General features: G+C 44.3%; 1 protein-coding gene and 1 non-coding gene across 3 annotated transcripts; one reads left to right on the top strand and one right to left on the bottom strand.

Moving 5' to 3' along the window:
* Positions 1–1,390: 1,390 nt before the first annotated feature.
* TRNAK-CUU (transfer RNA lysine (anticodon CUU)) lies at positions 1,391–1,463 on the bottom strand. The gene has a single exon. It is a non-coding gene; the product is annotated as a tRNA-Lys (tRNA).
* A 92-nt stretch (positions 1,464–1,555) lies between these two features.
* Positions 1,556–13,925, top strand: PSMA3 (proteasome 20S subunit alpha 3). 2 transcript variants are annotated; one of them, XM_051622681.1, is made up of 12 exons: positions 1,579–1,645; positions 2,421–2,503; positions 3,912–4,035; positions 4,822–4,923; positions 5,061–5,134; positions 5,710–5,782; positions 6,690–6,755; positions 9,874–9,920; positions 12,708–12,775; positions 12,899–12,963; positions 13,501–13,589; positions 13,693–13,925. In XM_051622681.1, exons 1-11 carry the CDS (start codon positions 1,625–1,627, stop codon positions 13,543–13,545), a joined length of 768 nt encoding a protein of 255 aa, XP_051478641.1. In that variant the 5' UTR covers positions 1,579–1,624; the 3' UTR covers positions 13,546–13,589; positions 13,693–13,925. The 2 variants fall into 2 exon arrangements, with proteins under 2 accessions (XP_051478640.1, XP_051478641.1); XM_051622680.1 differs by lacking the exon at positions 13,693–13,925 and having other exon boundaries at positions 1,556–1,645; positions 13,501–13,686.
* Positions 13,926–14,381: the final 456 nt, after the last annotated feature.

Genomic DNA, 14,381 nt, shown 5'->3' with positions numbered 1-14,381 from the left:
TGCCCACGCTTTTCTTCTCCCATGGGGTTTCTGCATCACTGAACAGCTTCAACAGCTGCTGTTTCCTGCTGCATGGACAGAAATGCTAACTTCTCTGTTATGGGCAGGTTTAATTAAGCACAGGGTCCTGTGACCTGCTAAGGACAGAAGGAGCATTCTTATTTCATTAGGGGTAACACTATTACCTGCTTTTCAGAACAACTAGTCCTGGAAAGCCCTTAGACATCACACCTTAAATGTGTTGGTGTGTAGAAGGGGATTTGGCTTGTAGTTTTTCAGCATGAGTGTTGTAGTTCTTCCATCCCTGGCATGGCAGGGATTTGTGGATCCTCACCAGACGAATTTATCAGGAAGGACAGTGACAGGCATGATCCTCTGCAGTAAGAGGAGGTTTTTCCTCAACTTCCTTCCTGATTCTGGCCTGGATGTCATTCCTGAAGGTTGTCCTCCTTACAGGAGGAATATTTTGCAGGATTCACAGGCATGGCCTGCTGCAGTCTGCCTGGTGTCTGTGGGAGCTGGGCTCTTGGGGAAGGAGCTTTAACTCCTTCCCCTCATCTCCCTTTCATAGCATTCTAGAATATCTCAAGTTGGAAGGGACCCGGAACGATCGTTGTGTCCAATTCCCTGTTTCTTGCAGGACTAATTAAAACTAAATCCTGTGACTTAAGAGCATCTTCCCTGGGCAGCCTGTTCCAGTGACTGACCACCCTCTTAGTGAAGAACCTCTCAGCCTTCTTTCACCAGGGAAGTCCCCTCTCAACCTTCAGGAATCCAAGCTGAAAGAGCCAAGTGCCTTCAGCCCCTCCTCCTTAGTCTTGCCCTCAAGGCCTTTCACCATCTTGTTCACCCTCCTCTGGACACACTCAGAGGGTCTGATGTCCTCCTCATACTGCAGCATCCAAAGCTGCATGCAGGACTGCACCAGGGCAGTGGGACAATCACTTCCCTGGACTGGTGCTGCTGTGCACACACCTCTGACTCCCAACTTGACCCAAACCCCCTGATGTCTCCAGCCTCTCAGCCCCAGTTCATACACATAACGAGGATCGGCCCAAGCAGAGAATCCAGCACTGGTCCTTGTTACACTTCATAGGGTTGGTGGCTGCCCAGCTCCCTGTCCGGATCTCTCTACATCCTCTCCACCCTCGAGTGATTCCAGAGCTCCTCCTGGTTTATCCAGCTGCCTTCGGTTATTCAGTCCCTACATCCTAATAATTTGTAAAAATACGTGTTTGTTTGCAGCCGTCCAGAGGTTCTTCAGGCTGTAGCTGCTCCTGGGACGTGGGGTCTTGATGTCTGGAGGGGCCAAGTCCCCTCAGAGCGCCCGAGGCGGGGTCTCCCCGCTCAGGACCCTTCAAAAGGGGCGGAACCGGCACAAAAACCAACCCGCCCAACGTGGGGCTCGAACCCACGACCCTGGGATTAAGAGTCCCATGCTCTACCGACTGAGCTAGCCGGGCGCTGCTGAAGTACTTCAGGCCACGTGTCCTTGAGCAGACGCGACCCGACGTCACCTCCGTGGCTGGCGCGGGTTGGGCGGCGCGGCGGCCAATGGGCGCGCGCGTTGCTGGGCGGTGGGCAGCGCGGGGGCCGGGCGGGCAGCGCTGAGGGCTCCGCCGCCATGAGCTCCATCGGCACCGGGGTGAGTGAGGGACGGACGGACGGACGGACGGACGGACGGCGGCAGGGAGGGAGGGAGGGCGGCCCCGCGGGGCTGCCTGCCGTGAGGGCACGCCGGGCCCCGCAGCCCGGGCCCCGCGTGGTGCCGGCGCCGCTGCTGAGTCACTGCGGCCCGTTAGGCCGGGGCGGGAGGCCGCCCGGGCCCGGTGAGGCGGGCGGGGATCGGGGCTCCCCTCGCTGGGTGCCGGGCGCTGTGGGGGTGAGGCCGGGCCGGAGGGGCCTGCCGGGCCGGAGCGGCCCCGGGGCACCGCTGTGCTCTGCTCCGCGGGTTTCCCCGCAGGTCCCGCGCGGGCCTTCCCGGGCTGGCGGGGCTGTGGCCCAGCCCCTCGGTGTCACCGGGGCTTGGGGCTCGGCCGCGGGGCCTTCTGCAGGATTCGCGGCGCCCCCGCAGCCTCTGGTGCCGACCCGCAGCCCTGCGGTGCTTTGCCGGCGAGGAGTGGGCCTGGCTGTGTGCACACATAAAAGCAGACGGAAATTGCTGCAAGTTTTAAGTGTTGTGTCGTGCGAGGTGATTTCAGAGCTCTGGGTCTGAAGTGTTGGTGTATCCAGCACTGATGCCACGACCCCTCGTAGCTGTGTGTGTGTGTGTTTGCCCTGTGCATTCCTCTTGGGTTCAGGAGCAGCCTGCTTCTGGTACCTCACTGCCAGGCTTGCATTTTGAAAGAAACCAACTTATTCTGAGAATACTGGGATATAGCTGGGGTTCTATTTCCTGAGTAGTGTGTTTTCTTCTCCAGTACGACCTGTCAGCTTCCACGTTTTCCCCAGATGGCAGAGTATTCCAAGTTGAATATGCTATGAAAGCCGTGGAGAATAGTAGGTAAGATAGAAAGATCTGCATCTCTCTCTGGAGATGGGCCTTTTTTAAAGCAGTGTCATTGGGCTGGGCAATCTTGTTGGCACTGCAGGTAAAATTCTGTTGTTAAGATGAGTTCTGAGCAACTGTATCCCTAGATTCATTTTAGGAGGCTTGAAATGAAGTGTAAAAGTAGTATCATCACTTTGGTTTGCTACAAATGGCTTTTTAGGCTTGATAGGAATCACTTTTTCTTGCTGGAAGCAGATGTGTTGTGGAGAAAGGCAATAAACCTACTCATGTATGGTAAGGGCAATGAAGATGTAATGCTTTGGGGCAAATTCTGACTGCAGGTCTCATTAATATGTGCAAGGTGCTTAGCTGTTGTGGTAGTAGAACCTAAATGCCCATTTTATGGATGTGGCTTTAGGCACTGAAAGACCAATGTGATCAGGGCCTCCTACATTTATAATAATGTCACATGCTTTCCTCAGGGAACTGGGGACACCCGAGTTCTGCTAAAGCTACAGCTTGTTCTCTGTGAGTGTCTGTCTTCCCTTGGGTATATATGCAAAGGAAGGCTGTGAAGTCAGATCCCAGCTCTGCTCTGGTGACAGCAAGATGATGGATTAGCAAGGCATGGGCTGGATCACCCCAGTGTCTGATTGTAGCCACAGGCTAGTTCCAACCTCCCTGCATGGGCAGGGACACCTCCCACCAGCCCAGGCTGCTCCAAGCCCCATCCAACCTGCCCTTCAACACTGCCAGGGATGGGGCAGCCACAGCTTCCCTGGGCAACCCATTCCAGTGTCTCACCACCCTCACAGCAAGTAATTTCCTCCTCAGATCTCATCTACATCCCCCTCTTCCAGTTTTAATCCATTACCCCTTGTTCTATCACTCCCTGCCCTTGCAAAAAGTCCCTCCCCAGCTTTCCTGGAGCCCCTTCAGGCACTGGAAGGTGCTCTAAGGTCTCCCTGGAGCCTTCTCCAGGCTGAACACCCCAACTCTCTCAGCCTGTCTCCAGAGCAGAGCTGCTCCAGCCCTTGGATCACCCTCACGGCCTCCTCTGGCCTCTCTCCAACAGCTCCATGTCCTTCTTGTGTTGGGGGCTCACAAACTGGACCAGCCCTGCAGGGGGGGGTCTCACCCGAGCAGAGTAGAGGGGCAGAATCCCCTCCCTGGCCCTGCTGGCCACACTTCTTGTGGTGCAGCCCAGGACAGGTTGGTTTCTGGGCTGCAGACCAACAGGGCCAGCTCATTTCAGTGATCTTTGGCTTCCCCCCCAGCCTTGTCTTCAGTGCTAAAGTGGAGTTGTAACAAATCACTTCTGGAGGAATCATGTCATTGTTTCTTGTATGTTGTTAACTCTCTGTTACGTATTTTACACTGCAGCTCTGCCTGAGGAGCTTACACTGATCTTGTCTTTCAGTACAGCAATTGGGATAAGATGCAAAGATGGGGTCGTTTTTGGAGTAGAAAAACTAGTTCTGTCCAAACTTTATGAAGAGGGTTCCAATAAACGTCTCTTCAACGTCGACCGACATGTGGGAATGGTGAGGTGCTGTTCCAGTTTAGGGTTCCAGAAATTGAGAGGGACCCTCCTCAAAAGTAGAAATCTAAGAATCAGAGAATCAATAAGTAGATGAAGAACGTAATGCTGATGTTTTTGTGTAGAGTCAGAAATGCCAGTGGGTTTTTGATTTTTCTTCTGTAATTTATTCTTCATTGCACACACACGGATACAGCAAATGGAAGCTAGATGGTGGACAGATCTTAAGGCTGTTTTAAATTTTGGTCAATACTTTTCAGCATTCTAGCTGTTCAAGCTTGAACGTAAATATAAACACAAGTGTTACAAGCAGTACTTTTTTACACAGTTAACAAGTAAGGTGTGTTTAGGGGAAAACATGCTGCTCACAAGGCTCCCTTCCCAACAGTCTGGGAGTCAGCTGAGCTTTTAGAACTCAGCTGGTGTCTTAGTTACTGTCCAATCCCTAATGATGTCAGGATGGCATCCAGTAGTGGCCACTGTGTGACAGAAATGCCTGGAACTGTCTGTTTAATATATATTATACAAAGTGTTGTTTGGGTTAGTGTAGTTGTGGTGAATCATAAAGCAGCATTTTACATCAAGATAATTTTGGTTATTGATTTTCCTGGGGAAAATGATATTCTGTATTAATAAATAATCCTATTGATACGTTTTGAGCTTGCTAGCAGATGGATAGATTGATTGAATTCACTTGTAATGGTACGTAGCATTCAGTAAAGATCTCTGATAATTGGATTTGGATCCATTGGTTCAATTAAGTGATGGGAAGGTACAACTCTCATTGCAGGCAGTAGCAGGACTGCTGGCAGATGCTCGGTCTTTGGCAGACATAGCTAGAGAAGAAGCTTCTAACTTTAGGTCCAACTATGGTTACGATATTCCACTGAAGGTAAGAAATTGCTGCAGTTCACTCAGGTTTTTTGGCTTTACTAGCTTGATGTGGAGACTTAAATTGTATTACTTGAGGTTCACTTATTTCTGTAAAGAAGGGTTTCCAACGTGGTTTCTTTTTCTTTTTCCACTCAGCATCTTGCAGACAGAGTGGCCATGTATGTGCATGCATACACGCTGTACAGTGCTGTCAGACCCTTTGGCTGCAGGTCAGTCTTCCAGACTTTGTGTCTTTTGTTTCACAGTTGCTGGAACTACTCAGGTTGTCTGAGGACTTTTTTTTAAACTTGGAATTTGTATCCTACAATTCATGTCATAAACAGTTTCTGTTCCCCTTTCCTTTAGTGTGTGTGTAAAACTTTGGGTGAAGAATTCAAGTGTGCCTGACAGTGTGCCAGGCTTCTAGATAGATTGCCAGTTTGTCTCTGAATTTTAAAGTTGGAGGGTTGGTGCTGTGAAGTCTGTGACAGTGATGAAAGCAGAACTTTCCTCTGCAATCATCCTGCTTGCCCCAATACAGGTTACAACTACTCTGCAGTTCTAGCACAAAGTGACTAATACGCTGAGATCTGCTCTCTGGTTCCAGATCAGTAAAATGTTCCTGGCAACTTGGAGGTTCTTGGCTGTGGTGTTAACACTGACCTGCCCAGACAAGTTGCTTAGTGGAATGTAGCAGAACAGTCAAGAGTTTTGCTCCAGGAAGAATGTAGGAAACCTGAGTTGTCTCCACAATTCTGTGAGTGTTGGTAAGAGAAGCATTTCTAATTTTACATTTCTCCTCCAGTTTCATGTTGGGGTCCTATGATGATGATGATGGTGCACAGCTGTACATGATTGATCCATCAGGAGTTTCATACGTGAGTGTGTCAAATATAATTCCATCTTGGAATAAGTTTCCCATGTAAAAGTTCCTAGTTAGGAAAACCCAAGGTATTATTCCAAAAGAGCTTTTAGGTTTTTTTTCTTTTTGCCTGGCAAGATGATGAATCACTGCTTAAAAGGAGCAGAGCTGAGTTTTGCTCATTTGCATGTCCTTGTTAAACACACCTTGTGTCTCTCAGAACACAGTCACTGTGAAACTTCTTTTAAAGCTTGTATCTCAAGAATTTAGGAGTTCATTCCACCTGGCTATAGCCAATGAAAAGCCCCATACCCTGCCCTGAAAGGGCAAGTACTGTAGTTATACCCCTTCACTATGTACTTCAGATACTCTGACACTGGCTGCTAACAAGAAGTCAAATCAGAGTAGGTGCTTTTGTTAATTGTTGGTAGTGCTGCCTCTTCAGCACCATTACATACAGGACAATGCACACTCCTGCTGTTCTAACATCCAACACATGCCACAACTGTTGAGGAAAACAGAAGTGCTTGATTTTTATGTGCTTACACTTCAGTACAGTTTTATGGTAGGTGGGTTGGGGTTTTTTTGATCCTATAGAGCTTCACCAATTCTAGTTTGCTGTAGTAACAATTAAAAATTATCTATTGCAACAAATTGAGCAGATACATTCAGTTATGTTTCTGTCCAGGAACTACTGAGCACTTCTCTCTTCTATCAACAGTTCTAGTGTTTATTTTAGTAATTGGGTTCTGTTCAGCCATTTGGGATTGTGCCCTGAGAGAGAACAATACCAAGGTTTACTGTGTATTAGCCTCTCACTAGGTGAGTAGTGTGGGGGCTGTCATGTGCTAAGTGACAGTAAGAGCTGTAGAGGGCTTAGTATTTAATTAAATTTCATGGGTTTTGTTTCTTTTTTGTTTTAGGGTTATTGGGGGTGTGCCATTGGGAAAGCCAGACAAGCTGCAAAAACAGAGATAGAAAAACTTCAGGTATGCTGTTACAGTTTTGTTGGGCTGCTTCAAGACATTCCTAGCTTATGATGTTACCTTTTTTGGATGCCTAAAACATATTAAAATGGAAGAGAAGCAGATGGAATATTTCCTTGTACCTTCTAGGAGGTGTTATAGCCCTGTCAGAGCAGTGTTTCCCAAGCCTTCCCTCCATAGGACTCCACAGGAATGCACATGTTTAAAACAGGGAGCATAAACACACACTCCCATGCATGGCAGTGAGCACAGTTAATTGAGGGAATATAAAAGTGTAAGACCTTAGGGCAGCATTGTACAGAGTGGTTATCTCTTTTTTCCCCACATTTTTTGAGATGATCCTTTTCTTTAGAAAGTTGAAAAAAAGCTGGTCTTGTTAAGGACAATGAGTGGAACTACAAAATACCAAACCTCTGAAATATTATGACTTAAAAAATGGAGAAAAATCAATTCCCTGCCAGGTAAGTGTTTCTCAGCTGGCTAGCGTTGAGGTACTGCCTTTTTTCAAAAGATGTGTTCAAGTAGCTTGTTGCTGCTGACTATAATACACCTTTCCAAACATCCTTACGTGTCAGATGAAAAGGATTTTAGTGCTGTGAACACTAGGAAGGGTTCAACTGCATGAACACCATCGTTGGTACCAAAAAGAGCTGTTTCTGTTCAGCATTTCCCCTTTGCATGACACTGTAACTTGTGAAGGGTTACAGGAAAGTCCTGCGGGTGTACACTGAGTTGTTTTGTAGCCTTGGAATAAGTGTGCAAACACTTGGCTGTGTAAAACTCACCTGTGGAGAGAAGACTACTGAGATGAACTGGTGTGTGGCTTCATCTGATTTAGAACTGTTAGGATACTAAAAGACTTCTGTCCTTCAGTGGTTTAATATCTGACACCCTTGGAATTGGAGACAATTAACATGGGACAAACCATGGCCTGTCTCATGTAATTCTTCCTTGATACTCTGCTTGCATCTTATGTATGGTTCCAGGCTGCATAAGTACATCACAGCTGTTCATGGCAAGGTTCAGAGTTCAAATGGTTGTGGTGCTTTAAAGAGGAGTCTGTTTATGGTGCTGTAGCATCGTAACTGAAAAGTGACAGGAAGAATTCCAATGTTTCTAGACTTGCTTCTGGTCTTGAATCTGGTCAGATGCTTGGATACCAGATTAAAAGCAAGAAGCATCCAAGATCATCTGATCTTGATGTCTGAGACACTGTAACTTCAATTTACACATGTGGAAACTGGCAGAAAGGCAAGGATATGTTGGGTAATACATAATCTACCCCAAACTAATTTTCTGTGCAGTGCTAGGATTTTCAAAAGACTTCTGTTGTATTCTCTGATGTGTGCACAGCTCATTAACTTGGTTATTGCTTGAGGTTTACAGTAGAGCCTGTAAAATGTAGTAATGGGCACAGTGCTGTGCCTGTGGCCTGTCTGCACTTGCTCATTTCATAGCTTGTTTGCAGAATGTCTCCAGCAACGTGTGTGATCCTGTCACAGCAACATGAACCAAGTCCAGTCTTGCATGCCAGTGCCTTTTGTTAACTGGGCAGGTTTCCAGATCAGGGTTACTTTTGTAATGTAACTTTGAGATGAACTTGTCCACACTGAAATGGGAAAAAGGCAGAAGTACAAAAGCTTCTGTGGGGTGGTATCACCTGTGGTAGCCTGGCAGCTAAGATTGATTCCAGTGGAAGGGATCAGTAGAGGTGGAAGGTAAAGGCAAGGAGGTAGTCAGAACTTTGAACCTGCCTTCCAGGTGCTGCACAGCAGATACTGTATCTGAAAGGGGACAGTGTTTGAAGCTCTCCTACATAGCTGAGGGTGCAAGCAGAGAACACTGCACTTATCACAGCTGTTGCATCTTACTGCAAATGTCTGATACCTTCAGCTGTGGGAAAACTCGTCGTGTGGAGAGGACTTGACTCTCTTGATCTCTTCTCCTGCAGCTCTGATGCTACGTATGAACTGCTACAGTGCTTCCTCTTATTGTCTGCAGAATCAATGGATCTGGGATGGGAAAGGGATAATGGCAAAAGGTGTATTTATGAGAGAAAACTGAAGTAAATTTGCATGATGATAACAGATGTTTAGGTTTTCCTATTTCACTACTAACTTAAATGCATAAATACAGATAGTGATTTAAAGGTTATATTTGTGCAGAGCAGCCAGTGCTGTGTGTTGTGAGCATCAGGAATGGAGTGCTGGGGCAGTGGGTCTCTTGTCTGTTTAGGAAAGTTCTTGGGATGGGACTGGGATGGGTCTGTCTAAGCAGGCACAGGCATTTCTTCTGTGGCCCACTGCTTCCACCGGGGTGTGCTTCACCCCTGAGAGTGCTGTGACACTCAACATGAACAAAGGACTGCTGTCATCTTAACTCCTTCACCCGTGCCTCAAATACTACTTCCATTGTGAGAATGGAAAGAGATGGTAAACTGCATGAATGAACTAGAGCAGAGTGTACTGCTGCTTCCTAGCCCAGAGTAGTTCTCTGGGAAGAGATTTGACCTACAAAACCTAAGTTGGTTATGTCATGGAAATTGGCAGGAGACTTTGTTTTGATGAATTCTGAAACTGTCAGAAGACTGGAAGAAAATTCAAAATGAGATGCTGACAGGTTGCTCAGGCATGCACTTGGTTGTTAACCCTGGAACAATATTCCCTTCTTAAGGCATTACCTAAAAGTCAAAACTGATTGCACAGAATGTTGGTAAGACTGAAAGTATTACACAGTCTAGAAAGAATGTGAATAGTATATATGAAAATATGGTGCCTGCCCTGGCACATGTGGTTATTTTATGTCAGTTGATCAGAAAGCATCTAAGAAGTCAAACTTCTACAATGCTAAGGTTAATCTGTTCAGCTTCTAGGCTTCCAGCTGATGAATGCTTTAAACTGGGAAGTGTTTTCATAGAATCTTTTTGTTGTAAAATTATTTGCTGGAAGAATAACTTGCATATAACAGGCTGAGTGATACATCAGGTTCTTCTCTTAACTTTTTGTCACTTCTGTCACCACTGAACATTATAAGCTCATTAGGCTTCTTCATTAGCCACTCATGTTCAGGCCTTGTGGAAGTGAGTATATTCCCTTAAGCTGTGTATTTTTTTTACCAACAGATGAAGGAAATGACCTGCCGTGATGTTGTTAAAGAGGTTGCAAAAATGTAAGTCTCCAGCCTGTTGTTCCAACTCAACAAAAATCTGTACTAATGAGCTTGCTGTGGTTTCAAACTGTAGCTATTCCCTTTAAATTGGGTACCAGGTTTCACCTCTATGAGATGAGTGCTCCAGCTGACTCTGGTATTTTCTCTTCTTGTGAGATGGGATTTGTTACTCAGGACTGAAAATGTCAGAGGTGAAAAATAGGCCTTTTGATCTAGTCTGCTACTTTTTCTAGGTGCAACTTGTAGCAGCAGTGGATTGAAGGTTAAACTATCTGAATTTAGTCCCTGGTTTTAAAACATATAAACCACATGACAGATGAGAGAAACTCCTTGGTGTCCTGATTCTGAAGAAAGAGCTGTGAACTGTTACACAGATTGAACAAGAAACTAATGCTTTGGACATTAAGGAGCAGTCATGGAGCTGAGGTCTTTTACCTGGCCTTTATATTTGCCAAAAAAGACTCAAGTGCTTAGAGAAGAAGCAAGTATAAATCCTTGCTCAAAGCATTTATTTGTGTTTAAAGTATAGGTGGTCTCATTTAAATGAATAACCTTGATACAACATGAAAAGACTGGAAATACTTAATTTGCTATTTACTGATGGAATCTGAGACAAGACGTCAGTGATAGAATCCTCCATATTATCCTACAGACTCTGTGTGAGGACAGGAAAAAAAGGTACCACTCAGAAGTCATGTAGTAGTGAGGGGGGGGGGAAATGACACTTGGAAGAGAGAAGACTGTCTGCCAGGTAGAGCATGAATGGGCCAGTAGAAAACTATCTTGAAAATACTTGTATTTATTTGAAGAGATACAAATTCACCAGATCTCCTTTCAGGTGTCTACAGCAGTTGATTTTGATACTTTAGGGACATGTTCTGTGCTTGTCACAGATTTAATAATCTGCAGCTACAAAACTACTCTCCAACGTTTTATAGCTATTACGTAGAAGGTTATAAAGAAGTAATAAATATGCTTATATCATTGGTGTTGCAGCATGTGAGCTTATTTCAGAGTTGTGTCTGAGGCTGTCATGGCAGCAGCTAGGGGAAAGAATTTGAGATCTCTTTTCTTAAAACCTAGCAAGGACCTCAAAGCAGTCCTAAAAAGGTACAAATAAGGCACAAAATTTCAAATAATGAAAAGACTTGTTCTTTTAATTCTGCCTCAGCTCAAAACTTAACAGCAGTTCTAGAGAGTTCTGTTTTTCAGCTGAAATTCATCTCCTTAGTAGCATTTAGCAAGATGGCAAATATTTTAATTTTCTTTAACCCTAAAATATTAGCCAGAGTCCCAAATAATGATTTATTCAAGAACTTACAGTGGTTCACTGGTACAAAAGGCTGAACACACGAGAAAGGCCTATGGATCATCTCAGGCAATGATTACTGAGTCCAGTCTATCACAGTCAGAAGAACATAAGCATGTAGTCGTATTGCCCTGGACACCAAGGTTAACTTTCTTCTTTATACCTGTTTCACAATAACTTTATCAGACCTAGTGTGGTGCTGAAGGTTCCCTTCCTTCCCTTCCTTCCCTTCCTTCCCTTCCTTCCCTTCCTTCCCTTCCTTCCCTTCCTTCCCTTCCTTCCCTTCCTTCCCTTCCTTCCCTTCCTTCCCTTCCTTCCCTTCCTTCCCTTCCTTCCCTTCCTTCCCTTCCTTCCCTTCCTTCCCTTCCTTCCCTTCCTTCCCTTCCTTCCCTTCCTCCCTCCCTGATCTCCAAGCTTTCTATGTTGACTAGAAACAACTGGTATTTTTCAGTTTTTGACTTCCTAATGCTTTCTGAAACAAACTTCTCAACAAGTGAAGCCACGGTTTATTTCTAGTTGCTCTCTAGAACTCTCTGAAAGGAGGTTGTAGCAAAGTGGAGGTCAGTCTCATCTCCCTAGTAACAAGCAACAGGACAAGAGGAAATGACCTCAAGTTGTGCCACAGGAGGTTTAGATTGGATGTTAGAGGAAAATTCGTCACTGAAAGGGTAACAAACTACTGGCATGGGCTGCTCAGGGAGGTGGTTGAATCACCATCCCTGGAGATGTTTAAAGGACATCTAGATGTGGCACTTAGGAGCATGGTTTCAGCACTGGACTTGGTAGAATTGGGATAGTGGTTGGTAAAGTTAGGTTGTGATTGGACTGAATAGTCTTAAAGGTCTTTTCCAACCAGTACAATTCTGTGACTTTAAGTTCCACTACTGTTTGAGTGGATGTCTCAACCCGGTTTTTAGAGTTTGTTTACAAGTTCTGCCAGTGAGCAGTGAGTGCTAACATGTAAGATTTCTGTCCCACAGACCAAGGAGAGATCTTGCCAGTCTGGATGGCACTGCTGTTAACACCCCTTTTAGTTAAATATAGGTTACCAGAAGCACAGCAGTGTGTATGGAGATCTGTGTATAAGCTTCTAATTAGACACAACATGTATAGTCTTGGGATTTAGTCTGAAGTGGAAACTGAAATAAAATTTACAGGAGAAATACAGGACATTCCTAACTGGCAGAAGCAGGCAATGATGAGGTGGTTCTGTAGCATTTGAATCTTCATGTTTGTTCTAATTAGGATAACTTGAACATCTCAACCTGCATCTTAGCTGTAATCATTTAATGTTTTGATATAGTAGCAACTAAGCCTGGAAAATTCTCTTATGTGTGGGGCTTTTTGTGTGTGTGGGCAGGGGAGAGCAGCTTATTAACCATAAGAGTACTTCAAAAGAACAAATCTGTGAAAGGAAGAAGATACACTCAGCCTGCTGATCAGTGTGTTCTAATCTGTACTTTCTCTGTTCCTTCCAGAATCTACATAGTTCATGATGAAGTAAAGGATAAAGCTTTTGAGCTGGAACTCAGCTGGGTTGGAGAAAGTAATGCAATTTCTATGATTTTTATAAACACTATATTCTGTAACTCAAGTGAAACATTGCTTCTTAAATTCACTCTCTATGTCAAGGTGAATTCTACTTAAGATGTACTCTTTTTCTTGGCAGTAACCAATGGAAAACATGAAATTGTTCCCAAAGACATCAGGGAAGAAGCAGAAAAGTATGCCAAGGTAAGGTCTGAGTTTGGGGTCATCTCAAGTGCTTCACTTGACAAGTCTAGAGTAGGAGGAACTAACTGGAGGTTACACTTCTGTTGTGATGACTCGAAAATATATAGTTACACCTCCTCATTTCAGCATTAGCTGATATTATTCTCAAGGGAGAACAGTGAAGGTTACAGTGTAATCCAGGGCTAGGTCTTGCTTTCAAAACTAGTGTAATTCAGCAGGCTTGCACAGGTGGTGTGTTTCTCCTTCAAAATTGCATGTATTCACTCTTCAGAAACAGTATGAGTAGGAGAGGTAGGAAAGCTATGTTGCCTAGAACAGATTTTTAAAGATAACCAGCTGGGGAAAGTTAGACTTGTAGCACTAATGATGAATGCTCAGTATTGCCTCAGAGGTATGACCAGCCTGCTGAATACAGGGCTTTGGATGGATTGAGAGGATGGTGAAACTACAGAAAAGCTTGTTTTGCTTATTATAGGCTGAATTATAAAAACTCTTAGCTATTTTTTAATTCAACTTTTTTTTTTTTTTTTCAAATAGGAATCTTTGAAAGAGGAAGATGAATCAGATGATGACAATATGTAACACATTGTTACTTTAAGACAAGCTCAACTTTTCTTAATTTACAGGTTTGTTTATATTGCAGTAAGCATGGGATGCTATTGTGTACTTGTTGGAAGAAACTGAGTGACCAACTTGCACTAATAAATTTTCCATTTTACTGTCTGTTAGCTTTTATTTAAAAAAAATATATAAGCCAGCATCATCAAGAAGTGATTGTGCATCAAAAGAGACATTAAGAAGGAAAGCTACTATCATGCTGCTGTTGCTTCCTCTTCCTGCAGCACTACTGCAGCCAGGCCAAGCACAGAGAAACAACCTGCCTGAAAATTTGACAAGTCTCTTGTTTATACTGCAGAGTTTGATATTAAAAACTAGTACTTGGTTGTTCCTTGATTAACCAATACCATGGTTTGCTGTTTATTCGGAGTCTGAGCTTGGCAGAACAGGTGAGAACACAGCCAACTATAGAACAGCTGGCTACAGGTTGAGGTGATGTGCACAGCTGACAATTCCAAACAGCCTACATGACAAGCAAGGAAAGGAATTTTCATCTCAAGTAATAAGTCTAGTGTTATCTGAAGAGGAGAAAAAAATTAAAAACTGATTCAATTTGAAATAGACCTTGTGTTAAATTTCAAAGCAGTGAGATTTATTTAGCAATGTAACTGGAATTAATGCCCAAGGAGCTGAACTATTTTTAAACAGCTTTATTCAGCTGTAGCTTCTTAAATCACTTTTGAATCAGCTTTATCAATTGTTTACCTTTCTGGGAGTTGAAAGGAAGCTTTCCTGTTGTTTTTTTTTTTTTTTCCCCACTTGCTAGGAAAAAATAGTCTATTCTAATAACTTCAATGTCT

This window comes from Apus apus, chromosome 5, assembly GCF_020740795.1.
Source record: "Apus apus isolate bApuApu2 chromosome 5, bApuApu2.pri.cur, whole genome shotgun sequence".
Classification (NCBI taxonomy): domain Eukaryota; kingdom Metazoa; phylum Chordata; class Aves; order Apodiformes; family Apodidae; genus Apus; species Apus apus.
This window is presented reverse-complemented; position numbering and strand designations above follow the sequence as displayed.

Bases quoted from the DNA above. Each gene is read 5' to 3' on its own strand.
- PSMA3 (XM_051622681.1), top strand. From the start codon at position 1,625: ATGAGCTCCATCGGCACCGGG. The intron at 4,036-4,821 runs GTGAGGTGCTGT...CTCTCATTGCAG, and splicing joins TCGACCGACATGTGGGAATG to GCAGTAGCAGGACTGCTGGC. The intron at 4,924-5,060 runs GTAAGAAATTGC...TTTTCCACTCAG, and splicing joins GTTACGATATTCCACTGAAG to CATCTTGCAGACAGAGTGGC.